The sequence below is a fragment of the Equus quagga genome, chromosome 1, assembly GCF_021613505.1.
Source record: "Equus quagga isolate Etosha38 chromosome 1, UCLA_HA_Equagga_1.0, whole genome shotgun sequence".
Taxonomy (NCBI): Eukaryota; Metazoa; Chordata; class Mammalia; order Perissodactyla; family Equidae; genus Equus; species Equus quagga.
Window position 1 is genome coordinate 93,285,993 of NC_060267.1, and position 27,911 is coordinate 93,313,903.

Below are 27,911 nucleotides of genomic sequence, written 5' to 3' on the forward strand. Positions count from 1 at the left end.
GTGGTGATGGTGGTAATAGTAGTGGTGTTGGTGGTGGTGGTGGTGATGTAGGCGGTGATGATGGTGACAGTGGTGGTAGTGGTAGTGGTAGTGATGGTGGTGGTGATGATGATGGTGGTGGTGATGGTGATGATGGTGATGGTAATGGTGATAGTGGTGGTGGTGGTTTACTGCATGTTTACTGAGCTAGTCCTTTTGTGCCCCTACAGGTGAACTGCATTGACGAGCATCACGCCAACAAGGCCCTGGAGGAGGTAGCTCTGGGTGGCTCCCTCTCTAGAGGACATGAGGCAGAACACATGGAGACTGTTCTGTCCCCTCCTGGGGAGTGACTGGGTAGAAGTCTGGGTGGAGGCATCGAGGGTCAAAACCAGTTCTTGCCCCAGCTGTGAAGCCAGAAGCCCCCAGGTCCTAAAGGGAGTCTGTGTCCAAAACAATAATTTCTAAATCCAGGTGCAGACAACTTAGAATATATGTTCTCAGAGAAGATAAAGTTCATATGTTGGCCAGACCCCTAGGCTAATCCACCAATAACCATCTTTTAAAAGAGTTTTTTCTTCGACTATAAAAGTATAAGTTACAGTAGAAAATTTAGAAAATACAGAATCATTTAACAAGAAAATGTGAACTCTTTTACATTCCTTAAATCTACCAGTCAGAACTGACAGTAACATCCTAATTTATAATAATAGCAATAACAGCTGCATGCACTTCGATTTGCTAGACAGAGGCTCTGAGCAGTTTTTCTTTGCTTTTCTTGAATTTCGCATGAAGTTAAATGTCTTTCCTCCAAGCTAATGGTCACTTGCTTGTTCTTTCTGGAACTGCCAGCTTTTGAGCTTTGCCAGCAAACAGCTATTCGGTCCACAGTGTGGCTGATGCGCAGAGATGGACCCCGGCCACATGCTGACAAAATGAAAGAAAGCACATGGGGGGCCCACCCATAGTCCCCACACCATCACAGCTTTTCCCATCCCCCGTTCCCCTCCACATCCGCCAGGCGATCTGCTTTCAACCCAAGCTTCCATCATAAGCAGTTGTCCTTCTGGCTCTTGGTCGCTAAGGTAGCCATTCTGCTGCCTAATTGTGTTCATTCTCAAAGCACTTTCAGCTGGGGGTGGGGGCATGACCCAGGAGGCAAGGGGGCATGAGTAGTCAGTGTCCCACCTTCTCCAGCCAACCCTGACTGAGCTTCATCTCCTGGGCACCTTTCTTTCCTTTGCCTGCATCAGCTCCCTTAGTCCTCATGACACCCCTGTGAAGCAGACACCACTGTTATGGCCATTTTCAGATGAGGCTAGGAGGCTCAGAGAGGTTGAGAGCCTCTCAGCCACACAGCACAGCCAGCACATGCTGCAGGCAGGACCCACACTGGGCTGTCTGGCTCCTGACCACCAGGCTGCACACCCCTTGTGCCCACTCCCCTGCTCTGCTCAGGGCTGGAAGCACGTGTTTCTGTTGGGCTGTGTAACATAGGATCACTGGCTGAGAAACGGCATTTCGCGAACATCTCCACTTCCTCTGCTCTTGTCCCTGCAGCTGATGCCGCTGCTGACACTTCAGCACGCCCACATCTCCATCTACCAGGAGCTGTTCATAATGTGGAAGGGCGAGGTGGGTCAGACTGGCGGGCTCAGCGGGCATTCCGTGGCTGCAGGTACAAGTGAACAGAGCACAGGGCACCCTCATGCCACCCTAACCCCTCCAGTGGCAATGGCAGTGACTCCAAACGTGGCTAGCCCCAAATCAACTCTTACTGGGGCCATGCTGGGGGCTCTGTGGGCATCATCTCTTGTGAGCCCCCAACAGCCTCGGTGGAGGAGGGGTTACTATCCCACTTTACAGAGGAAGAAATAGAGGCTAAGAGAAACAAGTTCCTCCCAGTTTCCCACCTAGCACGTGGCCCAGCCAGGAGCGGGGCCAGGGAGGCCTGACTCCAGTGCCCCGTGTGTTCAGCTGCCAAGCTCATCCTGCAACCAAAGGCTTGGGAAGTCTGTGCCTCTGCAGGTGGAGTTTTGACTTTCACAGAAGGAGCGGGTGTCAGGAAGCCCCCTGCTTTCCCCCCTCAGTTGGCATCAGGTTGTCCAGGCCTCTGGACCCCTGACTGTTGCACCTCCTGCAGTTTAGTCACTAGCTGCACGTTCATCTTCAGATCCTAGGAGATCTGCAGGGTAGGAAGCGCTGTCCTCTTTTCCCTGGGGCTCAGAGAGGGTAAGGAGCTTGCCAAGGCCACACAGCTAGTAACAGCTGAGTGGGATTCAAATCTGGGTCTTGTAGCCCCCATGCCCTGTGTTTTGTCCCACAGGCTGTATGACTTCTTGTCTTTATAAAGAGCCAGAAGCTTTCCATTTACTCCAGATGGGACTGAGGTGGAGGGGGGATGCTGAGCTGGAATGGGGCAGGGCTAGGGGTGAAGGGAGGCTGCGAGGCCTCTTGCTGAGGGCCAGACGGTAACTAGATCTCCACGTTAGTGTCCCCATCTGTGTCCCCCCAAGGGTTTGAGCAGGAGCAGGGGTTCCCCTCACACATACCCCCCTTCAGCTGGGTCCTGAGAAAAGGCCTGGGGAAGGGCCATCATCACCTCACCCCCTAATGCCCCCAGGGAGACACAGAAGAGCCGAGAGGACCTTTCACTGTCGGGGGGAGAGCGGGTCCTCTGAGAGCCCTGAGGTGAGGCCCCTGACACGGTCTGCTGGGGTCCCCTTTGGGGCAGGCGCTTCAGGGGAAGGCAGTGGATCCCCAGTGAGCCGTAAAGAACGAGTGGCCACCCCTTGGAGGGGCGGGGTCCCAGGCTCAAGAGCCCGTGCGTGCAGTGGCCAGGAGGCCCGAGCAGCTTTCAGAAAGGTCCACATGGCTTAGTGCAGATGGGGTTGGGGTGGGGCTGTGGTGGGTGTAGGGAGAGGAGGCCAGAGGCGTGAGCAGGTGCTGTTCACGAGGGGCTCATACCCCTGCACCCCCGCCCCCAGCAGTGCCCCCATAGCCACTGGATGGCGGCCGGGTGGCGGGAGGCCCTGGAGCAGCTGACCATGCAGAAGCACCCAGGCCTGGGCTTCTGGGGGCCAGAACAGAGGCTTCTGGCTCAGGGGTCCGTGTCCCCAGCAGATCTCCTCTCTGTTCCTCTGCCTGGTGATGGAGTACAACAAGGAAAGCTTCCAGAAGGTCATTGAGGAGAAGAGGGAGGCAAGGACCATCATTGACTCTGAGGTAACACAGACTCTCTAAGACACCAGGCCTGGGGAGCACCTGGATCTTGTGATGTCACAGACCCCACAGTGGGGGGCAGCCAAGGGGCAGAGGGGAGGGCAGGCCCACTGGAGCCTAGCCTTAGTTTTTCCTGAGGCTTATGTATGGAGGTATTTGCACACTGTGATGTGCACAGATCTGACATGGACGGCTTGGTGCCTTTCACAGAGGCACACACACATGACCTCCCCCAGATCAAGAAGCAGGACATTCCCAGAACTCCAGACGTTCCCCACCGGCACCCGTGGCTGGACTTCTGCCTGCCCCTGAAGTTCACGTAAATGCACTCCCACAGCGTGTCTGCATTTGCGTCTGGTTTCTTGTGTTCAACTTGGTGCTTCTGAGGTTCAGCCCTGCCATGAATGTATCAGGAAAGAGGCCCTCCCCACGACTCAGCGCTGCTCCATGGGTGGCCACGCCACGGTCTGTGTCCCCCTGCGGTCTCTGTCTCATCTAGCATGGGGAGCACTTGGGTTGTCTCCAGCTTGGGGCTATGGTGAGGAAGGTGGCCGTGAGCAGTGCTGGATGTTTTTGATGGACCTAAACACTCACTTTTCCTGGATAAACACCTTGGCGTGGAAGTGTGCTGTCGGGGCGTGGGCGTGGGGGGAACCTTAGCAGATGCTCCACCGCGCTTGCCAAGGCGGTTGGTGACCCTGTCAGCGAACCAAAGTGGGTTCCCTCCAGGTGAGTTAAATCAGACTCTCCACCAGAAGTAGTTGTCTCACAAAGTAAGGTGTATTTGCAGCAAATAGGAGACCACACGGAATCATTTCCAGAGTCATGGCGTCCTGGAAGGAGGGAAGCAGGGACATTTATTTCGGATGGGGAATGAATATTCAAAAGGGAGAGGTGGGTGTTCGCTTGCACAGGCTCAGTTGGAAAACATGCTCCCACACACACTGCAGGTTACGGTAGTAAGGCCTCAGCTCCTCCTGGAGAGATCTTAGCACTAAAAATAAGGCAAAGGTCACAGGTGTAGCTCTTGTGGTGAGGCTTGGTCAGGTCCGGGGTGCTTGGCGATTGCATCTCCTTAACATAACGAAAGGAAAAAGAACAATGTGGAAAAACAGTTAAATGCTTCCAAACCCACTCGAGTTCCTCGGGGCAACTAGTCAGTGACGCCCTGGGTTTACTGTCACTGCAGGCTGTGAGTGTCCAACTCTACATCCTGGCCCACAATTCAGCCTGTTGGTCTTTTTAATTTTAATTAAAAATTACATTTTAATTTCAATTATTATGAGTAGTCACGGTGAGGTGAGCACTTTCTGGCCATTTAGGTATCTTCTTTTGTGCCTGTCCCGGTCTTTTGGCCGTTTAAACGTTGGGGTTGTGTGTCTTATTGTGTGAGTTCTTTATAAATCCCGGATGTGGGTATCCAGAGTCTTCTCCCAGTCTGCTGCTGCCAATTCACTTTGCTCACCATGTCTTTGGATGAACAGAAGTTCTGAATTGTGTGAAGTGCCTCTTTTACGGTCAGCACCTTGTGAGTCCTGTCTGAGCCTGTCCTGCACGCTCCAGCCGAGATGGCTAGCTCCAGGCCCATCTCAAGACACAAGAAGAGAATGGGCCCTGATTCCACCGGCTGCACTGAGAGGTCACTGCCCTGACCTGCACTGAGCTGCAGGGAGCCCCACTTCCAGAGCTTTCAGGTCCCCTCCAATCCTGGCATCTCTCGCTTTTCCCCCAGTGGATGCAGAACATGCTGGGCCAGGTGCTGGACGCTCTGGACTACCTGCATCAGTTGGACATCATCCACAGGTGACCGGGTAGCCAGGCTGCTTCAGGAGAAAAGGCACCGAGTCCCCTTGGGTATCAGTGCCCGTGGCAGGATGGAGGGAGAGAGGTGTGGCCGGGGTCTGTGCAGCCAGGATAAGGATGCGCCTTTCCAGGGTGCCTCCCAGGCTTACAGAGAATGTCATCAGCTCCGTGTAACCTCCAGTGACTCACCCTTACCTCCAGTTTCTTCGGAAATGTGAGCTGACTGGGCGGGTTGGTTGTAAAGTGCAAGGAAAGAAACCAGATAACAGCACTCCGAGGGCCAGAGATCAGGCTGCTTGCTGTGCCCTCTGGCCAGGTCAACGGGCTGCAGCTCCCAGCTGGGGCTTTCCACCCGCCAGCAGTGCAGCTTCACGCTCTGGGACCCATAGTCTGGAGGGGCTGGGAATGGCTTCCAATTGGATCAGTATTGTATTTAAAGGAGGAGAGAAAAACCATGTAACCCCATGTATGAAGGAAATGCTCACAATTCAGTGTTGATGTCGCTGGACATTACAAAATGGTCAAAAACCAATCCCCAAACAAACGTGTAGCTAAGATCTGGAAGGAGGTGAACAGGATGTTCGCAGAGGGACTGGAGAAGCATTGGGTGGTTTCCTACTTGTATTGGCTTTTTTCCAGTTTAAAATAACTGAGTATATTTTATGTTTATAGAAAACAATATTTTAAAAGGGGGCTGTGAAAGCGGTGTTTAATGAGGAGAGAGGGGTGTGAGCTGCTCCTGGGGAGCTGGGTGGGGCGGGGAACCGAGAGTAACGTTCAGGGCACAGGCTGGCCCAGCTGCTGGAAGACGCAGCTCCCGCCCGGGAATGTCACCCACAGTGGCCCTGTGGGCGGTGGGTGGAAAGGTGTGTCTCTTGGTTTCAGGAACCTCAAGCCCTCCAACATCATCCTTGTCAGCAGCAACCACTGCAAACTGCAGGACCTGAGCTGCAATGCGCTGATGACCGATGAAGCCAAGTGGAACATCCGTGCGGAGGAAGGTGGCCAGGGTCCTCCCAGGCTGTGGGACAGTGGTAGCTGGGGAGCCATGGGAGAGGGACCATTCACCCGAGGGGTCACTTCTAGAGTCCAGTGGGCAGTGGCTCGTGCTGGAACGTGGCAACATCGAACCTCTCCTTGCTCAGAAGATCCCTACAGATCCCCCAGGGCTTATGTGGACACCAAAGAGACCCCCTTGTCTGGGGCATAACTGAGCAGGTGGTGGGCCTGCACGCTGGGTCCAAAGGACACCCAGAAAATGTCAGCTTTCATGGAGGATGAAGAAAGGCCTCAGAAGGAAGGAAACTTGCCGTGGCAGGGACATGCAGGAACAGAAGACTGTTGGATGCCACGCACTGGCTATGATTGGATCACTTTACTGAGTCCTAAAATAACCCAGGAGATGGGAAAGGTGGAGGCAAGGGGCCAGGAGTACTCCTGCCTTTGAAAAGACAATGGGGCACAGGGAGCTGGGCTTTGAGCCTGTCGCAACTCTCAGGGATGGAGAGGGCGACCGCAGTGGAGAGCTTCAGAGGCTTAGGGTGGCAGGTACTGGTGGCACTCTGTCCTTGGTGCAGAGGATAAATGGATGGGAGGGTGGATGGATGGGTGGCCGGGTGAATGGGTGGATGGGGATGTGGATAAGTGGATGGATGGTTTAGTGGGTGGGCGGGTGGATGGGTATATCTCCTGGAGGTTGGCGGGGGTCCTTGGAGCCCCCCTTGTTGTTTGGCTTGGGTGTGGAGGTCGGGTTGGGGGTCTTCTTGAGGCCTCTCAGGGACAGAGCTGGACTGAGGACCCTGCTCTTTTGGCTTCTTGTCTGGGGTTCAGGTTTAGAAACTAGGGCAGGACAACTTGAACTTTGCCTCAAGGTCCTGACTAAAGGGGGCAAGATGTTTAAAGAGGGTGCACGTTTTAGCCTCCTCGGCACGTCTCCTCTGACTACTTCGACAGCCATTGTGGGCACAGGGACCTGCACACACACACGGGCCAGCCTGGTGGGCACCTGCTGACATGGGCCCCCTCACTGGCTGAAGACCAAGGGTCAGGATCTTGCTGACCAGGGCCTCTTCCTGCCCCTCTACAGAGAGCATGTCCCTACCTCCCCGAGGAGGGGGATGAGGGGCTCACAGTGGAAGCTGCTCGCTTCCCCAGGCACCACAGGACTCATGCATCCCCTGACTTCTCCTGCCAACAGACCCCCTTCAGAAGTCCTGGATGGCCCCCGAAGCCCTCAAATTCTCCTTCAGCCAGAAATCTGACATCTGGTCCCTGGGCTGCATCATTCTTGACATGGCCAGCTGCTCCTTCATGAATGTGAGCTGCTTTCCACCTGCTCCTCGCTGCCACACCCCACACCCACTCCCCACGTCCCCAGGGGGCCAGGCCCTGCCCACCTCAACCCTGCAAGGGGTGCATTCTTCCTATCTGCCTCCTCCTGCCCTTGTTCTTTGCCTTCGCGGGGCTGTGCAGAGCCCCCCACCCCAGCTGCTGGAGGACCCCACACTCAGCACCTGGCCCTGCTGGGCCCTAGCGTGATGATGAGGATGGTGAGGGCAGTACTGAAACCTGCCCACAGCCCTCGGGGGTCATCACTGCCCCTTATGGATGAGAAAACCTGAGGTCAGGTGCCCTACCCGGCCCACGCTGGGATTGGACTGTGCTCTGTCCCTGTCCGAGTTAAGGATGCATTGGGCTGCAAGCACTGGGAAGCTGGACCGGCGAGGGCCTGGACACACGAGGCCTCAGGCTGGTGCACAGGCACCTTCTCTGTGCCTGCACTTCCCTCATGTGGGGCCTTGGCTCTCAGAGCCGCTGGAGACCCCTGCACCAGGGACTTGCGCTGTGCGCAGGAAGAAGGGAAGAGCAAAGGGCCACACCAGCCGCTCCGTAGCACCTGGTCCCCTGGCTTCAGGGAGGCTGGGAAGTTGAACCTCATGACTTCAGACCCTCTACATACAGGAGAGAAAGCAGGGAGCAGGCAGAGGCCAGGCCTCAGTGCTTGCGACGCCCAAGCGCAGGGGCTCCCTTGCCTCCCAGCCCCGCGTGCCAGCACCGAGGTCCGCCTGTGGGGCTCTGGTGCTCCCCACTCTCTCCCGGACCCCCAGACTCTTACCAGCTGGGTCTGGATCAGAGATAAGGCCCATGGCCTTCTTGACACGACTGTGGAGGGAGAGTTGTCCCTCACTCCCTTCGCCCAACGAGACGGTCTGCTCCCTTCTCTCTGAATCCCCATTTCTCCTTCATGGAGAACCTCTGGGCTCAGCTGGTCTCTGGGCATTCCTGAGGGCAGCGGCCAGGTCTTCTTGCCGCCTTCCCCCGACCCCCGCCACTCCCTCCCCAGTGCCCGGCACAGCCTCCACCCCGTCAGGGCTGTTTTCATTTAGTTGAGGAAATGCGTGAAGCAGTGTTCTCCATCTCCTCTTAGAAAACAGAAGCCATGCTTCTGCGCAAGTCCATCCGGACTGTCCCGGAGGGCCTGAGGCACGTTCTGAGGACCATGAAGGAGAGGAAGATCCCCAATGCAACAACCTTCTCTTCCCTCTTACCTTCGATGCTCCGGATTGACCCCTCAGAGCGAGTAACCGTCAGGTGAGTGCACGTCTGGGGCTGTACTTACTCTTTCAGTTCATCGTCCAACATCTTCCCACCTAAACATCTACATGGCCACTTGGTGTGTTAATGCCACAGAGTGCCCCATCACACCCACCCTGATTCACCCGTGGACCTCTGGCCTTTTCCAAGTTTGGCTATCCCAAACTGCAGCAACGAACAACCTTGAATGCACATCTTTGCGCACTGGAGCCAACAGGGCCCACTTCTCCGTCAGACCCAGGAGGCACAGCCCCAAGGCCCAGGAAAATGTTTCCATTTTAATTTATATTAAAATCAGAAGAAAAAAGTGAAGATATAACAATGAATCCAGCCTGGGTTATATTCGCTTTTATACCAACATGGTCATAAAATCTGATCTTTGGTATATTTTTATGGAGAAAGGAGCCCACATGGGCCAAAGTACCAGAGCCCAGCACCTGTGTCCCTCCAGGAGGTGGAATTGCTGGGTTGTCAGCTGGACACGCGTTCGACATCACGAGAGGTGCTGCCAAGCACATTCTAAATGGGAAGGCGGAGGGCCAGCGTCTGCCCGCTGAGGGCCACCTGAGCCCTTTGGAGGGAGGCCGCACGGCAAGTGCCCTGGCTGTCTGCTCCCCTCCAGGGATGTGACACAGATCACCTTTGTGAGGAGCGATTTCAGGTCCTCGCTCACGCTGGACGGGGAGGCGCTGCCTACATCCATCATCAACATGCTGTTAGAAGGCAACATGGCCAGCATTTTAGGTGATGATGGGGACCCAGAGGGGGAGGGTGCCATGGGGCCACTGTGGCCTTGGCATCCCATTGTCTTAGCTCCGGAGGGCCAGTGCCTCCTCCACAAGCCAGTCCCCTGACTGCTCCTCCTGCATGGCTGGGGGGCAGGAAGGCTTCCGGGCTCACCCTCCACCCATCCCCAGCACTGCTCCGCTCAGGGTGCTGCCCACTCAGACACCCCCCAGCTCCCGTCACCTATAGCAGAGTTCATCTCCATAGCCCGGCCCCAACCTGCTTCCCTGTTCCCCTACACAGTCCTTCATGTACTGAATAGCCCCTCACTGCCACAACCCCCAGAATGCCTGCTTCTTGCTTCCACACCCTGGCACAGGGGCCCTGACACCCGCAGTGTCTTCCCTACTCAGCAGTGCTTCATGTGTGGTTACTACGGGCCTGGGCTCCTACTGAACACTGGGATGGGTGCAGCAGTGACCCTGGACTGTGGGCGTGTCCCTGCAGCACAGGGGCTCCATCTGCACCTTGACATTTGCAGGCCTCAGGCAAGGGTGCAGCCAGTCACCTGGCACACTGCTTGCTTGTCATGCAGCACCCGGGTGCACGTGCTCGTCTCTGCCATGTGCTCCAGGCTGGGGCACTTTGGGGCTCCCTGCATAGTGACTGGCACACAGTAGCTATGCCAAAGGCCTAGAGGTTATCTTCAAGTTCGAGGGTAGCTCCACCCTCCCATCCCTCTGTGTTCTGGGCGTGTGGGTGAGCCGCTCATGCCCCCCTCCCACTCCATGGCTCCCTGCACCCCTCACTGCCTGTGACAAGGCACTGCTGCCCCAACTGCTGCCTCTGCCCCCTTTCTGGGAAAAGGGCAGAGGAGGCTTTAAAGGTGGAAAGGGGCACCCACGAGGCCCTAGCTGCTCAGAGCCCCCATGTCTTGTGGTCACGGGCTTTGGAGGCAGAAGCTGGGTCCAATGGAAGCCCATCACCCACTTGGAGCCTCCATTTCCTCATCTAAAGTAGGGATCACACAGAACCCAGCCCAGGGGCTGCTGTGAGGATTCAGGACGGTAAGGCTTGTGGGGTACTCGCAAGCTGCCAGCCAGGCAGGGGCGGAGGAGGGGTCTGAGTCAGCTGCAGGATAGGGGGTCTGAGACTGCAGCTTGTTTCTGGGGTGGGGTTGTTTGTTCTGAATCGAAGGCAGAGAAACCTGCTGGGGGGCCCAGAGGAGCAGGGGAAGGAGGCTGGGCAGGGGCGGAGCGAGGCAATGGAGTGGCAGTGCACGCGCAGGGCCGGCTCCCAGACAGGCTCAGGTTTGACTTTGGACACACCTCTTGGCCTGGAAAGTTGGGATGATGAGTGTCACCTCATGCCCGGTCACGTGGATCTGTGAGGTGTGCATGTCGAGCAGCCAGGCCAGCGTGAGGCCCACAGGATGTCCCAGCCCTCAGGAGGGTCCCTGAGCTGCCCTGGGCTTGGGGAAGCTCACGGCAGCTCTCTCCATGCTTCCCTGTGTTCCGCAGAGCTCATGCAGAACTTCTCCAGCCAACCTGAAGTCCAGCTCAGGGCCATGACAAGGCTCCTGAGAATGAAGGAAGCTGACCTAGGTAGAGACTGCCCCTACCCCGCCCCACCTCCTCCCCGGTCCTCCCTTTGGGGGCGCCCAGGCCCCTCCCTCCAAGCTCTCCTAGGTGTGTTTTCTCTCATCCCTGAGGCCCATTTATAGTCCTGTTGGGGGTCCGTGTCTGCACAAGCTGCTTGGAACAGGCGGCCTGCAGTCCTTTCTGTTGTCACTTTTACTGAGCAGAGCAGGGCGGAGGGGTGGCTTGGTACCCAAACCGCTCCTAGTGGGCTCCCTTCACATGATGTTAATGGATGCTGAATAAGACATCCCATCTCTCCCACCAGCCCTACTGATAGGCATGTGAGCTGTAGCTCATTTGCCCATGTTATAAACAATACTCCGCAGAGCACCCTGGAGCATACGTATGTGTGTTTCTGTAGGATAAATACTGACATGTTGAGGGTGTGAATACTTCATGTTTTCATAGATACTGCAAAGTGCCCTCCATAGATACACCAATTTACCCACCTATCGGGCGTGCATGCGAGCACCTCTTCCCCCAGCACTCTCCATCAATGAATATTAATAACCTTTTTAATTCTGCCAAAATGGAATAAAATAAAAGACAGGATTCATAAAATCTCTCCACTCAACCTCTATCTCACCAGCCTGAATATTACATTCGTTCACTCATCCATCCATCCATCCGTCCATCCATCCAGCCATCTGTCCACTCATCCATCAACTTGTCTCTCTCCATCTGTCCATCATCAGTCCTTCCACAGAAGGTCTATCCCAGTGCCTGGAGCATCAGAGATTACTAGGGCCCAGTCCCAGTGCTCTAACGCGGCCGCAGAGACCTCCTGTTGGCCTTCGCCCTTCCTTCCCTCTCCTCCTCCCCCCGTGACCCCTTCTGGAGCTAGGCTGTGGCCAGGAGCGAGTCCACGGGGAGGGAGATTTTTGCCTTCCTGGAGAAACTGCAGGAGGCTGCTGGGCCCCTTCTCAAGGATGGCCTTTTCCACCACCCAGAGCCACACCTGCCTCAGACAGCCTTGGGTGGGCTAGCCATGGCTTGGCTCCCTGGGTGCCACCACATTTGTCCTTGTTGTTCTCAAGCCTGAGCTGGAGGGGCTGCTCTCTGCACTTTTCCAATGAGGAAACAGGCCAAGGGGGGAGGCAGCCAGCAGGGAAGGGGCACAGCTGGGACTGGACCCGTTGCTGCCTGCCACTGCCTCTCACCTGTTCCCCAGCACACAGCACGGGCCTGGGCCTGGAGGAAAGTCAACGGGACCCAGAGAGGTCCAGTCTCAAGACAGTCACAGCCAAGGGCTCCAGAGTCAGACAGGTTCGGTCAAAGCAAGTGCTGTCATCTCTCTGACCCTCAGTTTTCTCATCTGTAAAAGGAGAATAGTAATAGGAAGGATCTGCCTTGTAGAGCTGTTGGCAGGAGTAAGATGCCTGCAGTAGACATGCGGCCAGCACTCAGTAAGCAGTGATGGGTCATGTTTCTTCACCATCTACTCATCCACCCAGGGCCATGTGAGATCCTGTAGGCTCCCAGCAACGTCTGGTCCACACACCCCTCCCCCCTGCCCTGCCAGGTCTGCCATGGCCGCTGGAGCTGGTGGAGGTGTTGGTCACCATCATGAAGCAACACGAGAGGATCCTTGACATACAGCTGTGTGCCTGCTCCCTGCTGCTGCGCATCCTGGGCGGAGGTGGGTGCCGGGTTGGGGGAGACCCCCTGGGCCAAGTGGGTGCTGAGCTGGGTGTGTGTTAGGTGTGCACTGTGTGTTAGGCACAGACATGGTAAGGTCTTGGAAACCAGTACTGGCCGCACAGTGTCACTCACCAGCTGTGTGGACCAGGGTGGTCCCCGACCCCTTTGGTCCTTCACTTCGTCACACAACCAGCACTTATGGGGACCCGCTCTGTGCCAGGAGAACAAGGCTGACCTCAGCTTCCTCCACACAAAGTGGGGGTGCTGCCTTCACACCTGCACTTAGTCTTCCTGCCCCATGGTCCCCAGCTTTGGGGTTAATCCCAGGCTTTGTCCACTGGCCCAAGCAGCACTGGCACGGGACCCAGCAGCCGAGATGCCAAGTGACAGCTCCGTCACCTCTGTCCTGCTGAGCATCACGCGGAGCCACCCCAAGACAGAGCAGCTCCTGGTCATGGTCTACAGCCTGCTCACCATCATCTCCAGCCAGGGTGAGTCTGCGGGCCCCTCCCTTGGGCAGAAGCTGGGGCACACCACGTGGGTGGGGTAGTGCTGGGCCTGTTCCTGAGACGGCACAATTGCACTGCCTTCGGTTGGTCTGTTCCACATCTCATCCTTTTTCTTTTCTCTTGATGGAAAGCTTCCACTTTTGCAGTCACTCACTCCCTCCACAAATACGCATGGGCACTGCCTAGGTGCCAGGTGCCACCGTGGGCTTCACACTGTCTTCTGCCCTGCTTCTCTCCATTTCATAGAGCATCTGGGCTTCTGAGGCGGCCAGAGTTGGGACAGTGTGCAGGAGGTCATTCCTGGGGGCTTTACACACCTTCACACGCCTCCCAACCACCTCATGGGTCAGCACTGTCTTCTCTGAGGAAAGCTGGAGTCTGAGGGAGCCCAAGGACACTCACCCACAGTCCGTGGCAGGCAGGGGCTGGACCCTGGCTCCCTGCTCTCCCTACACTGACCAGATCATTTACTGCACATTGCTGATCCCACTTTTGGGAGTGAAAAGGGGCGCTATGAACAGGCATGTGGGGACAACAGGTGTAAATTCCATCCGCCAGGCAAACTGGATGTCAAGTCATCCCACCAGGAAAGACAGTCGTGGGCCTATCTTGGAAGGCTCATGCATGCTGTGTGGCCCCAAGTCGCAGGACCAGGCCCCTTGGAAGGAAAGCTACAAAGGCTAGTCCCAGCCTAGTAATGGGATGGGAAATACTAGGACTGGTGGCCAAGGTGATGAACCGTGTCCTCTTGTTTCTGGGTCCTATGTTGGGCATGAAACTGGCCCAGAGTAAGCGCCAAGTAATAGAGGATGCATGGGACCGCAGTGCCCGAGGACGAGAGAAGAGGGAGGCAGCTGCTCAGGGAAGGCTTCCTGGAGGAGGGCTTCTCCGTGGTCCTAATTCCAGGGCCAACCCACAGAATCTGCTACAGAGGAGCTGCAGCAGGCTGGGCTGTTTGAGCACATCCTGGAGCATCTGGGCACCTTCTCCAGGAACAGGGACATCTGCGTCAAGGGCCTGAGCTTGCTCTGGGTCCTGCTGGTGGACGGTGAGGCCCGTTCTGCGCCCGGGGCTGGCTCTCTCCCTCTGCTCCTCCCTACACACCTCTCAGAGCCTTCAAGGGTCTCTCTGTCCTGTCCCACAAACACTTCAGGGCAAGCCATGGCCAGAAGGGCTCTTCTGAAGGCCTGAAAGCAGAGTGAAAGAAAGGAGAGGGGAATAGTCCTGCCCCCAGCAGAGGTGGGACTTTCTGCCCTGGTGGGTGGGCCCCTCACTGACTCCGCAGCCTCCCACCCAGGGAGCCCCTCTGGCCCCCAAGTCCTGGGTCTTCCCGGCACCCCTGGCTTCAGAAGTTAACCTTAGCACTGGCAGCCTATCCTCATTTTTGATTCAGGAAAGGGGGGCCCAAGCCCCAGCTTGGCCCTCCAGCACTGGGCAGTTTTGCCCAAGGAAAAGAGGCCTGCCCACACCCAAAGGGCGAAATCCCCCAAGCCTCCCCTTGGGGGCACGGGTAACCCCTACCTCCAAATACACACTCCCTCCCCATCTTCCCATCTCTGAGCACGTGTGACCTCTACCCCCACAGCTTCTGCTCTGTTGTCCTCGGTGGGAGGCAGGTGGGGGGGCTATGCGTACAGCAGGCACTCCAGACTGCACCCAAGAGCTAGGTGTCCCCTCCTACACCCTGTCCTGGTTCCAGCTGTCATCGTGAACAAGGCCCCCTTGGAGAAAGCCCCAGTCCTCATTGCTGAGGTGCTAGCCACCTACCCCACAGATGTGGAGATGGCCGAGGCTGGCTGTGCAGTCCTCTGGCTGCTGTCCCTGCTAGGTGAGTAGCCTGGGGTCCCAGGAGCTGGGAGGGGTGGACCCCAGACCCACGAGGCAACAAGGCCCGCGCTGGCCCTTCTGCAGGCTGCATAAAGGAGGAGCAGTTTGAAGAGGTGGCAGCACTGTTCCTGCAAAGCATCCAGCTGTGCCAGGACAGAGTCCTGCTGGTGAACAACGCCTACCGGGGCCTGGCCAGCCTGGCAAAGGTGTCCGGTGAGCCTGGGGACAGACTGGGCTGCCACTAGGAGGTGGGGACAAAACTCAACAAGTAATGTCCACCAGCTGCCCACAACCTGAAAACAGGCAAAAAATCAAAAAAAGGAAAAGAAAAACTATCTGTAGTCCCATGATCTACAAATTGCCATGGAGATTTTATACCTGCATTCGATACTTTTTTTGCTTAACGCTGTATTGTGACCATCCTTCCCGGTCCATAAACACCTATTAGGTCTGCACAGGTTTCCCTACAGGTGCAGCCAGGAGACAGGTCTGTCTCCAGATGCTCGCCTCCACAGCACAGACCTGGCTGCTACCCTGCGAGCCGTCCCCGGCCCCGTGCCGAACTTGCGGCACTGTAACGCTTTATGGAGACACTTGAGGCCTGGAGACTGGCCAAGGTTGCCAGCTGTGTATGTGGGGTGGCCTGCTTCCCACTCTGTTCCAGGGCAGCTGCATGGGCGGGGCTGGGGCCAAGGGCCAGCCTGGAGGGGAAAGCAAAGAGAGCCAGGCCTGTCTGCTCCTCAGCCTGAAGTGGCCCAACCCTGAGAAGGGGGTGGGCAGCTTCACTCCTGGGGACCCTGGTGTCTTCCGTCCCAGACACCCACCCTGGGCTCCAGGCCTGTCCCCCAGGTCCCGCCAACAGACCCATGTCAGAGGTCAGCTGCCAATCCTCCTGGGACAGGCTGAGGCCCTGAGGGCAGATGGGAAATGGCTCTGCTCAGGGGAGGGAGTGGGATCAGCAGACCACAGTGAACAGGACCCCAGAGCCAGTCTGGGTGAGAATTGTGGCTTTGCCACCTGAGGGCTGTGTGACATCCAAGTTGTCTCACGCGAGTGTTAGCTTCACCTGGGCTCCAGGAGGATCTGATGAGTCACGGCTACGTGGAATCACAGGTCACTGCTCACACAAGCACCCAGCCCTCCAGCGCCGGGCCTGATCCCGTGTGGCTGAGCCTCCTCACGGGGAGCGCCTCCCTCCAGACACCTTCTGCAGTGTGCACTGGCGCTTCTGTGGGGCCCATGGGCAGAGACCACCCTCTGGCAGGAGGCTCTCGCTGCCCAGGCGGAGGGAGGTGGGGTGGACACTTGCACCGGGAGGGGACAAGGCAGCAGATGCCTTCACAGGCCTTACAGCAGAGTGGGGACACACTCACCTGAGGTCCCCAGGCTACAGGAAACCATGGCCTCCTCTGCCAGTGGCTGAGGCCCTGCTGTCCTGAGCGCTCTGGACTCTCAGCAGCCCTATGAACCTGGAGTGCCATCGCCCCATTCCCAGAGGACACTGAGGTGTAGGCAGCCACGGGAGTGACCCCACTCTCTCCTGTACCCCCCCACCCCCCAGAGCTGGTGGCGCTGCATGTGGTGATGCCCAAGGAGGGCAGCAGTGGCCTGGTCCTGATCAAGGAGACATACCAGCTCTACAGGGATGACCCAGAGGTGGTGGAGAACGTCTGCATGCTGCTGGCCCACCTCGCCTCCTACAGTGAGCCCCCTGAAGTTCCTATGCACTTGACTGGAGTGCCCGCCTGCACCAGGCACTGTGCTGATGCCCAGCTCCTGAGTCCCAGGGGTGGCATGCAGCTCACGCTGAGCCTGAGTGGGAAGGGGACACAGTCTTGTCCTGTTGGCCTCCTCGGAAGTGCCCCAGCCTCAGGAACCTCTGCTCTGCCCACAGAGGAGGTCCTGTCCGAGCTGGCGTCCAGCGGCATCCAGGCCCTGGTCCAGGAGATCCACGGGCGCTTCACCTCCAGCCTGGTGCGTGTGGCAGGCCTCTGCAGCCAGGCTCGGGCGGCCCGAGTCCAGGGCCCTAGAGCAGGTCTATGTGGAACTGACCGGGGTCACTGTGGGTGGTTCTTAGTGACCGTTCCTGTAATTCTGTCTACAATGGGGCTAAAGTAAATCCTATGGGGACGGCTCATCAGACTTCTTCAAAGAGCAGATTAAATCACAAAAACAACTACTCGTGGACTCCGAGACTGTCCACAAAACAGTGACCTACTCTTTTCCTTCCAGGAGCTGGTTTTTTATGCAGAAAAGGTGCTCCAGAGACTGGAGGAGGCCACACCTCCAAGCCCCGGGGGCGGGCAGTCGCCTTTACCCTGAGGCGGCAGACCCCTAAGGCCTCCCTCCTACTCGGGACTTCTCCGGCCTTCCCTTCCTCCTCAGGACGAGGGTCAGGAAGAACTGTCACCGAGGACCAGCGTGAGCATTCTACTCTTCAGTTCCTGGCGGGGCTGAGCCGGCCTGGGGTTAGGGTGGCCTGGTAGCTGATTCTGCACTATATACGAACCTCGGCCCTGGCTGGAGCAGGTGGCAGCAGACACAGGGATCCTTCCAGACCATTCCAAATGAGGGAAAGACACTGAGCCCTGCGAGCTCCACCTCAAGTAAAAACCTGCATTTGTTCAGTAACACCCGCAGTGGGTTTGGACCTTTTTTGTGCCACCAGCAGGTGGCTCCATGAAGCCGCTGCTTTATGCGCTCGCTCCACTCAGCGTGGCTGGCTGCTCCCCACCCTGTTCTCACAAAGATCCTGACACGGGAGCCCACGCAGCTCTTCCAGCGCAATGGCCGGAGGTCAGCATGTCTGTCCTGGATGGGGAGAGGCACCTGCCTCCGGGAATAACCGTTGTCACCATTAGGCAGCCTGAGCCCCACGTCGCTGCGCTTTGGGCTCCAACTCGAGTTTAAATGTGGCAGGTGTGGGGAGAGCGAAAGGCACACCCGCTCTAAGAAAGTCCCTCCATGTCCAAAGGCAGCAACATAAACTCCATGATGAGGCTGTGGCTGGGCTGACCATAGACACTGGTCTGCCGCCCCTCGAGTCCAGCAGAGTTCTTTACATGGCTCAGGGTGATTGAGGGAACGAGGCCTCCTGAGAGGAAGCGCTGAGGACCCAGTGGACAACTGGGCGCTTCCCGCCGCGGGACCTGGTGAAGCCCAGCGAAGGCCGCCATGTCCGTGGTGACGGCAGAGGGCAGGCGTGGCCCACTCCCTGTCCGCACTCCTACTTCAGTCCCCGTCACCCACCTCCTGGCTGTGCCCAGGACAAATGCCCTGACTCCCCCAGCTATGTCCCTCCCTGTGCTGCCCGACCCCCTGTGGGTGGGCCTAGGTCTGAGATCGTGAAATCAGGGGGAAGGAAAAGTGCTTCTCAGCAGCATGCATGCTCCCATGCCCTGCTGCCATGATTTTGAAAACGCTGCAACAGAGTCGCTGCTCTGGGAAGATGTGGTCACAACTGCCTGTGGACGGAGACGCTGCCACGAGGCGGGGGGAGGGGCCAGTGGCAGGCATTGTCATTGCCAGGGGCAGACGGCTAGATGTCGTCACTGCCACGGGCTGGAGCAGCGGCTGCGGGGCGCCTGTCTCGGGCAACGCTCTCCCACTCCTTCTTCACCATGACGTACAGCCTCATTGCCGCCTGGGCATCCTGAATCTAGGCGACAAGGAACACCACTGTGGCTGGCCCAGTGGGGGAGAAGCATGGCCACGTGCCAGGCAATCCCACAATTACCAAGCCTAGCACCAGACACGGAGGAACCGAGAAAAGCAGCCGCCCAGTGACATGGTCCTCGCCCCTCTCCTGCAACTCAGGCGCTCCCATTTCCAGGAGAGAAAGGGACCCACAGATGTGAAGGGAAAAATGTGCTGTCCTGTGAGGGCGTCAGGACAGAAGGGCGGACGGTGGCCTCTGAGCCGGCTGCTCAGACGCAGACGAAGGGCAGAAAGAGCCCAGAGGGCTGGCAACCACAATGTGGCAGGGGCTGGGTTCTACGAGCCTGTGGCCAGGCACCAGCACTCCTCGGCCTGGTCACCAGGGCCTGTCGCCAAGGGGCTGACTGACCTGGGCCACAGAGTCCTAAGCGGCCTTCGGTCTACACTGGGGACTTTTCCCAAACATTTACAGTATAGCAGTTTGTGTTAAGTCTGTTAATTAGTTAAACATAACCATTTAGAATTTAGTCAACACTATAAGCCTGCTGTGCCATTTCATTTTTTTTTGGTGAGGAAGGTTGGCCCTGAGCTAACAACTCTGCCAATCTTCGTCTATTTTTTTTTTTTTTTTTGAGGAAGATTAGCCCTGAGCTAACTACTGCCAGTCCTCCTCTTTTTTGCTGAGGAAGCCTGGCCCTGAGCTAACATCGTGCCCATCTTCCTCTACTTTATACGTGGGATGCCTACCACAGCATGGCGTGCCAAGTGGTGCCATGTCCGCACCCGGGATCCGAACTGGTGAACCCCGGGCCGCCGAGAAGCAGAACGTGCGAACTTAACTGCTGCGCCACCGGGCCGGCCCCTCTTCCTCTATTTTGTATGTGGGACGCCGCCAGAGCATGGCCTGATGAGTGGTGCTAGGTCGGCGCCTGGGGTCTGAACCTGCGAACCCCAAGCTGCCAAAGTGGAACATGTGAACTCAACCACTGAGCCACCAAGCTGGCCTGCCATTTCATTTTTTATGGACCAGCAGGTTCCTAAAAAAGAAGTCACTCAGGCCCACTGTGTTTGCTGTCAGTGACAAGGCACCTAGCCTGTAAGCTCAGGGATGGCCCCTAATCCCGAGGACTGTCATCCCAGGATGCACTCACCGAACAGTGCTCTGCCTGCTGCACCCTGATCCCCAGGATTTCCTCTGCGAGCAGCTTCAGGGATGGCCGTCCACTCTGGAGGGGAGAGGCAAGAGCACACAGCCAGGCTGGGGCAAGGCCTGTGCAGGCTCTCCAGAGCGGGGATGCTGCCCCAGGCAGGGGAGTCACCTACTGAGCCCCAACCGAGGTGACCTGCAGTGCACCTCCCACTGGCAGTGCCACAGTGCTTGGGGCCAGTGGCCCAATCGGCCTGGAGGAGGGCTGCAGAAGGAGCCTGCATGCCTGCCTTCCAGCCACGGCCTCCCGCCATTTCCCAGGGAGCCCGCCCACAGTTCCCTGGACTGTGGAGAACAGAGTGGAAACGACCCGCATCAGGCGCACTGAGTCTTAGGGCTGGCGTTCACCAGAATTCTACGTTTTCTTCTAAGATTCCTTTCAGTTTTAAAGGTTAAAAGGAAAATCAAAACCAAAACAAAACACCCTTCACCAACAGGTCAGCTACCAGGGGCAATCATGTGAACCACACAACAGACCTACCAGCGTGTGGAAGAACACTAATTTTTTTTTTGCTGAGGAAGATTTGCCCTGAGCTAACATCTGTACCAATCTTCCTCTATTTTATAAGTGGGATGCTGCCACAGCATGGCCCACAAGTAGTGTAGGTCCATGCCTGGGATCCAAACCTGTGCCTGGGCTGCTGAAGTGGTGCCCACCAAACTTAACCAGCAGGCCACAGGGCTGGCCCCAGGAACCACACTAACTTTAAGTACCTGAACATGACTCTTGAAAGGTTTATATTTCTGTGTGTCTCGGATCATCTTTTTTGGGTGGTCTAAAAACAGCACCTGGAAGAAGACAGAGTGATCACCATTTTCAATTTTGATCTGTAGCAGTGGAAACCCTTTTTTCAGATAAGCTCTTACAAGAATTCCAACAAACGACACATACACACACGAGTGAAAAAAGGCAGTGATGTGACTCTGAACTTCTGAGGGAGGACGACACACTAATGGCGACTCTCGACAGTAAGAGCCACACTGACAAAAGCGCAGTCGTGAACTTGGGGGAGCAGGAGACTGACAGTCACAACTAACTGCAACCAACTTGTCCCTGCATTTTGAGTTGGTGTTGCACACACAGGAAGTCAGGAATGAGAGCAGAATTTAACAGCTCATCTCAGCATAGCCTTCGGGACAAATTTAAGCAACAGTCTACCCAAGTTACTGGGGATGGAGTGGGTGTCAGGAGGGAGCACAAGCTAATGGGGGGGTGGCCCGAGAGGAGAACATTTACGATACAACGCATTTTGGTGGGCAGAGGACTTGCTAGTTTTTAAGAGTTCAAAATTTACCTTTTTTTTTTTTAAGGAAGATTCACCCTGAGCTAACATCTGTTGCCAATCTTCTTCTTTTTTTTTCTTTTATTTTTGTCTGTGAGCCACTGCCACAGCATGGCCAGTGAAAGATGAGTGGTATGGTTCTGCGCCCAGGAACTGAACCTGAGCCACCAAAGTGGAGCACACCGAACTTAACCACTAGGCCATCGGAGCTGGCCCCAAAATTTATCTTAAAAGGCAATTAAGGGGCCAGCTCCATGGCCGAGTTGTTCAAGTTCTGTGCACTCTGCTTTGGCAGCCAGGTTCGCAGGTTCGGATCCTAGGTGCAGACCTATTCCACTCATCAGCTGTGCTGTGGAGGCGTCCCACAAACAAAGCAGATGAAGATGGGCACAGACGTTAACTCAGGGATAATCTTCCTCAAGCCAAAAAAGAAGAAGACTGGCAATGGATGTTAGCTCACGCTGAATCTTCCACACCAAGAAAAAAAAAAGGCAATTAAGACCAACATTTAGCAGCCTCTAAATCCAAGGACCCCAGGGTTCCAGAGAACACTGTTTGGAAAGCCCCCGCCAGGAACAACAGTCTCCCACTCTGCCAGGCCCGCGGTTCTCATCAGAATGAGTGGGTCAGTTCTGCCCACGCAGAGCCCCTAAAAGAGCAAGGGCTGGAGGCTGCATCCCCAGGGCCAGTGGAAGTGACCTCTCAGCTCGCCTGCTGCCCGCTGCCCTGGCCACCGTGGGCCAGCCTGTGAGAGGGAGACAGGAGCGCTGCCTGCCTGCCCAGTGGCTCTGAGGGAGTGGCCGCTGGGGAATGCCTCTCAATAGACGGTTCCTGCCCCGCTGGGGGAGGCCGCAGAGGGGGTGCAGGCGCTGTTGACGTGGCTGTGCTGGAGCCGTGGGCACCTGGTGGTGCTGGCGTCAGGCCAGGTCTGCACCCAGCTCTGCCTTGCTGACACCGTGGGCACACCCACTAACTCACGAAGCCTCAGTTTTACCACTAAGAACCCCTCCGAGACCTTGTAGAGAATTAAAGGAGGTCTCTTTCACACAAAATGCCTAGCACGGCTCCCGGAATGCAGCAGGAACTCGCCAAACGATCTCTGACGCTGTCACTAGAGGATTCCCAACAGAGGCACAAATTCAGAAACACTGAAAGAGCCCGACCGTGACGTGCACTGCACACAGCCAGCCAGCACGAGGGCATCCGCGTGGCGGCAGGAGGCAGCAGTACCTTTAAATCGTTATGCAGCGCGTGTCCGACCAGAATGCGGCCCCTCAGCATGTCTGCCACCTCCTTCTGCACCACCTCAAACTCCTCCCCTGAAAATCAAAGCAAAGGAGCAGTTGGGGCGACAGGTCAGTCACAGTCGCTCTCGGAGAGGGAGCAGCCCTCGCCCCTCTGCCTGCGATGAGGGGTCAGCTGAGGTTCCGACCCAGGAAGAGGGCGTCAACCATACCCAGGCCACACCCCACTCCTGGAAGAGAGCCAGGCCTGGTGAGGAGGGAAGGACAGCGCCCCGCACACCCCGCAGAGCCGCCCCACAGCCCGGAGGGGAGCACAGGCCGAGCATGCTCAGAGCGCCCGTGGCCGTCTGACGGTGGTTCTGACAGCTGAATCTGACATGAGACCAGGGCTGTACTTTGTCTTTCTAGCAGGAAGCAAAAACACGTGTGTCCTCTGCCACAGGTGAGACGCGCTGCTCCAGGCCCAGGCTCCAGACGTGGCTCTGCCAGCTTCCTCACCGTGCACACCCTCGGGGCCAGCCCCTCCCCGGGAAGGCCTGCAGCCACTGCACCTCTCCCCGTGGTTCTGCCCGTCCCCAAGCCAAGCAGGACCAGCTAGAGCCCGGGACCCAGAGAGGCTGGTCAGCCCGGGGTACTGAGGGGCGGCACAGCCGCCTTCTTGGTCATGTGTGCAGAGAGAACCTAAGAGGTGCACAGAAAAGAGGCCAGAGGAAAACAGAGCAGCAGCTTCCACCTCTGGGTTCCAGGATCCATCCAGGTCCAAAATCCCACAGCCCCCTGGATGCAAGTCCCCTCTGCTCTCCCCCATAGCCAGTCCATTGGCAAACCCGACAGACTCAGCCTTTAGGGTATGTCTACAGTTGGCCACTTCTTGTCACCTCATACAGCACCTCCCTGACCCAGGTCACCACCAGCTCATGCCTCATCTTCCCATTCCCACCCCAAAGCCAGAAGGAACCTACTAGAACCTGAGCCAGACCAGGTCTCTCACTGCTGGCAACCTTCCCATGGCTTCCCAAAGTCCTCACAATGGTCCCGCGTCCCCTACTCCCCTCCTCACCCCACACTGGCCTCCTTCCTCAAACACACTCTACCTCCATCCCCACTGCCAAGGGATCCCGAGCTGTCCAGGACGCCTGGCCTGAAGGTTGGATGGCTTAGAGGCAGGAGAGCCGTCTGAAAACTATCGCCCGTGGGGTGCAGCTGTCAGGACTCCTGCTCTGGGGAAAGCTCCGGAACAGAACAGGGAACGAGAGGGAGAGCATGGGCCCAGCTACTGCTTGCCCTCTATGGTCACTAGCTGTGAGTGACCCACCCTGCCGAAGGTGCTCTGGCCGGATCCCACTGACCGCCGTCCTGTAGTCAGTCACTGGCTGCGTAGGCTTGACGTACTTGTCATAAACACACTTCCCGTACTGGTTCACAACGGACACGCGGGCAGCGATGCTCTCTTCCCCGCTGGGGCCCACGCCCACCATCTCACAATCCAGGGCCAAGGCTTTTGTCAGACTGAGGGGAACCAAAGGGTCCAGTTTAACCAACACTGCAGGACCCAGGAATCAGCACCCAAAGCTCCCCGCTCGTCACCATGCTCACCCATGTCACGTGACAAGCTCTAGGCGGTCGAGGGTCCTAGCAGGACACCAGGAGGTGCCTCCCAATTCAACCTTTCAGAACCCCCGCCCTCCACGGCTGGCCACTTCCGCCCAGCGGCCCACGTGCAGCCCAGCGCACCCGCCGAAGGCCTGCTCCTTCACCAGCGTGACGTTCTTCTTGCTCTGCCCCAGCTGTTTCCTCGCTATTTCGGCTGCCTCTGGGCCGATGGCTGCTTCAATGTCCGCTGGGTCAACATCGTCGAACCAGATGTCTTCCCTAAAAGACAGGGAGGAGCCCAGGCTGCACACGCTGCTCGATGGGTCTGCTCCTCACAGCAGTCGGACCCCTACGGCCCAGGCCCACAGGCCCAGGGGTTCCCACTATTTTCATCATCTCGGCATTCTCCTTTCTCATTGGAAAATGTGCTCATCATCCCACGTGTAGGAACTACAGATAAAGACAGAGAATATAAAATAGAAGCATACAGCCCAGCACCCAGGGATAATGACGGCTACCATTTTAACTACAAAAGTCATGCGTTCGTTGTCAAGCATCAGGGAACACAGACGAACACAATGACCATACAGCGGAAACACAGCGCCCGGCCGAGGTGTAAGGACGGCTGGCACCTTCACCCTGAGCCACCCCTACATGATGCCCATGCAGGGACGTGACTCTCTGCCTGGTGCACTCCATCCTTCCGGCGCAGCAGCAGCGTCACATCCTTGGACATCCCTTCCTGAGCCCTCTGAATGGACACGTCCCCCCGGCCGCTCGCCCTGGACCCGCCCTGACCACACTCAGGGAACTACTGAAATCATTCAGCCTATTGTCCCTGCCCTGCGTGACCACCAACCTCAGGAGGGAGGGACCTGCAGGGACTGCTCTCTCTCCAGAGCCCGCCTGGCACAGTGACACACGGCAGGCAGTCCAAACGTTCTTTCCTGCAACCTTTAGCAACTATGTCCTCAACACCCAGGCCACACACTGCCAGCCTGACTTACAAGCACGCCACCTCCAGCTGAGCCATTCGGAGGCGGCCACTGCCTCCTGGTCCCCCAGGTGAGTGACCATCGCAGGGTTTGTTGAGTAACTGCCAGGTTCTGAGGCAGCATGTCACATCTCACAGACCCCTCACAACACCACAGATGACCACACTGAGGCTCACGGGACGGCAGGAACTTGCCCCAAACCACCCAACTGGCAAGATGCAGGAATCGGTGTCACACTCCGGTCTTCCTGGCTTCAGCATCCATCATTCCACAGATCTTTACCAGGGGCCTGCTAAGTGTTCTAGGCCCCGCCCTCACCATGCCTACATCCTCAGGAAACAAACAGCACCAGGGTGAGGTGACGGAGGGCTGCGGGAGGGGTCGCCAGCCTCCTGGAGGAGACAGGCCTTGGTCGCTGGGACTTTGTTCTCAGGGACGAGATGACCACTGGCTCGGGCAGACGGCTGGGACTTACTCGGTGGGCGGGGCTGGAGCCAAGGCTACAGCCGCCTCCTTAGCTTTCCGCTTCTTATGCTTGATGTCCCCTTGAGTCAGAGAAATGTCACCATTTGTCCTTCTCTTGGTCCCTTTCTCACTGTGCTCTGCTCGGCTGGCCTTTGCAGGAGCTCCTGAAGGAGCAGAGCCCCCGCTGGCTGCGTGCTCTGCTTTTTTTGCCCCCGTCTCATCTCTCTTAGCTTTACCCGGGCTGGCTTCTCTGTTTTGTTGGATAATTTGGGGCTGCTTTTCGGAATCCATCTGAGAGATAACAAGAGGCTTTTCCAGGGTCTGTGGTTTTTGTTTCAGCAGCTGTGTGACCCAAAAGAAAATACAGGACACATTTTAATTGGGAAATCATGCACGAGAGGTCAAAAAAATTTACACACGTGTGTATATACACACATGTCAATCACATCTACATATACTTCCCATGAGCATCATTGAAATTCACCTTCAAACCGTTTGGGAAAAGCCTTTTTTCATTTCCATCTGTAAGTCACTCGTGGCGAATGCTTTTCTTTGCTTATCTCATTACAGTGCACAATCTGCCACCTGCTTCCTCATTCCCACGAAACTTCAAACTCGTGTTCTACCTGCTTAAGTACCTGCTGAACGACTGAACAGACTACTTCATTCTGAGCCCGAGGGGACGACACGCAACCTGCTGTCCCCTTCACAGTCAATTTAGAGTTCGCTTTAGAGTCACTTCTCTCACAGCTTAGGCCAACAAGCCGGTGCACAGAAACCACTTCCTTTACAAGACTTCTTGGTTTCCTACTGTTGTGAAGATCTTAGGAAGAAGACAGGGGTGTGTTCAGTGAAAGTTTCTGTCAAACTGCAGGTGGCTGAAGAACTGGGAGCAGCCATACTTGTTGTCACACAAGGACTCTCTGAGGTTTTCCAGCCCAGCCTCCTCTGTGCAACCAGCAGAGAGGTGACGAGGCGAGTGTCTAATGACCTGTCCCCATAATTTTATTTATTTATTTATTTATTTTTGGAGGAAGATTAGCCCTGAGCTAACTGCTGCCAATCCTCCTCTTTTTGCTGAGGAAGCCTGGCCCTGAGCTAACATCCGTGCCCATCTTCCTCTACTTTTATATGTGGGATGCCTGCCACAGCATGGCTTTTGCCAAGCGGTGCCATGTCTGCACTCGGGATCTGAACCAGCGAACCCTGGGCCACCGAAGCGGAACGTACGCACTTAACCGCTGTGCCACCGGGCCGGGCCCCCCCCCGTGATATTTAAAGAACAGAAGGACTTACTCTCTTGTATGAGCTAGAGAAAACTCAAGGTTTTCCCCATGGTAAACATCCTTCTCACTCACTCAATTTTGCTTTACTTTCTTGAGAGAAAGAAAAACACAAAGAGACAGTTACAGAAATCACACAGAAACCTGGGGGGCCCGTGGGAATTTCATCAGTCCTGTTTGAAGACAGGAGAATTATCAGGACTTTCCCCCTAAGATATCGGGCCCTGTTAAGAAGCTCTTCTCTGTGCTCTCGGTCACTCTGAAGCTCTGCAACAGACTCCAGAAAATTGCACAAGAGACTGAAGGTCAGTAGTAGCAAAGAGCAAAAATTCACGCTCCAGTGGGTGACTCCGAACCCCAGGCTGCCGTTTACTAGCTATGTGACCTGCGTCAAGTCCCTTAAGCTCACTGCCTGCGTTTCCTCACCTAGAACACAGCGATAACAGCAGCAGCTACCTCCAGGGGAGGCGGAGAGAAGTCAGGAGGGAAGCACAGGGAACAGCACCCGGCAGAGAGTAACGTCTCCCTGAGTACTGGCCACCGATGCCCAGAGAGGCAGTGGGTACCACTTAGCATTGAGCAGGGGCTCTAGCCCCAGACTCCCGGTTCTGCAATCTTGGACAACTTATTTAATCCCTCGGGCGGGTTTCCTCACCCGTGAAACGGAAATGATACAGGAGCTGGAACACATACACAGCTCACATGGCAGCGTCTGCACATTTTAAGAGCTCGGTGCCCGGAAGTACCTGTCATCAACTACTACAGACTTAAAAGCCCTAAGTATTGCTAGAATCCTCTACCCACGAGTTCGCGACCTCCGTCGACAGGCCACTGTTCTTGCAAGAAGCTCTGCGGACGAGGTTTCACTCCGATCGGCCTCCTCTGGGTCCCACGCGCTCCCTCCTTTTCCGGATCGGCGGCCACCGGGGCAGGAGCGGCGCGCTCCGCGAGCCCCCGAGTCTTACCTCCTGCAGCGCCTTCCAGTTTGGGGAAAAGTCTTCTGGAGCCTTTGGAGGCCGCACCACGGCACCTCCAGGGCCGCTTCCCGGTTTCCCGCGTACCTCCCGCGCCTTGCTGTGACACAACCGTTTCTTCTTGCTTTTCTTCCGAATGAGCTTCTCGGCGAGCCCGGGCCCAGCCGCGGGGCCGCCCTGCCCCGTCCCGCCGTCCCCGCCCCGGCGCCGAGCGGGGACCCCGGGGCCCGACGCCGGAGCGCGGCGGCCACGCCGGGGACGGCGTCCCG

At 56.7% G+C, this 27,911-nt stretch overlaps 2 protein-coding genes across 2 annotated transcripts in view; one reads left to right on the plus strand and one right to left on the minus strand.

The window, feature by feature from the left end:
* STKLD1 (serine/threonine kinase like domain containing 1) overlaps positions 1-17,399 on the plus strand; it is a 22,158-nt gene extending 4,759 nt beyond the window's left edge. Inside the window, exons 3-18 of the mRNA XM_046668908.1 lie at positions 210-254; positions 1,540-1,614; positions 3,103-3,204; positions 4,934-5,004; positions 5,890-6,005; positions 7,202-7,320; positions 8,432-8,595; positions 9,221-9,342; positions 10,845-10,928; positions 12,487-12,603; positions 12,956-13,096; positions 13,707-13,712; positions 14,034-14,162; positions 14,814-14,942; positions 15,026-15,154; positions 16,503-17,399. Of these exons, the coding sequence (XP_046524864.1) occupies positions 210-254; positions 1,540-1,614; positions 3,103-3,204; positions 4,934-5,004; positions 5,890-6,005; positions 7,202-7,320; positions 8,432-8,595; positions 9,221-9,342; positions 10,845-10,928; positions 12,487-12,603; positions 12,956-13,096; positions 13,707-13,712; positions 14,034-14,162; positions 14,814-14,942; positions 15,026-15,154; positions 16,503-17,059 (2,106 nt within the window). The 3' untranslated portion in view covers positions 17,060-17,399. The remainder of the gene's footprint in view (positions 1-209; positions 255-1,539; positions 1,615-3,102; positions 3,205-4,933; positions 5,005-5,889; positions 6,006-7,201; positions 7,321-8,431; positions 8,596-9,220; positions 9,343-10,844; positions 10,929-12,486; positions 12,604-12,955; positions 13,097-13,706; positions 13,713-14,033; positions 14,163-14,813; positions 14,943-15,025; positions 15,155-16,502) is intronic.
* Positions 17,400-17,543: 144 nt separating this feature from the next.
* Positions 17,544-27,905, minus strand: REXO4 (REX4 homolog, 3'-5' exonuclease). The gene is made up of 8 exons (XM_046668897.1): positions 27,634-27,905; positions 25,396-25,727; positions 24,067-24,204; positions 23,648-23,841; positions 22,319-22,407; positions 20,520-20,594; positions 19,750-19,824; positions 17,544-18,599 (listed from the first exon to the last, which is right to left on the minus strand). The coding sequence occupies exons 2-8, from the start codon at positions 25,674-25,676 to the stop codon at positions 18,480-18,482; spliced, it is 972 nt and encodes a 323-aa protein (XP_046524853.1). The 5' UTR covers positions 25,677-25,727; positions 27,634-27,905; the 3' UTR covers positions 17,544-18,479.
* Between the last annotated feature and the right edge of the window lie 6 nt (positions 27,906-27,911).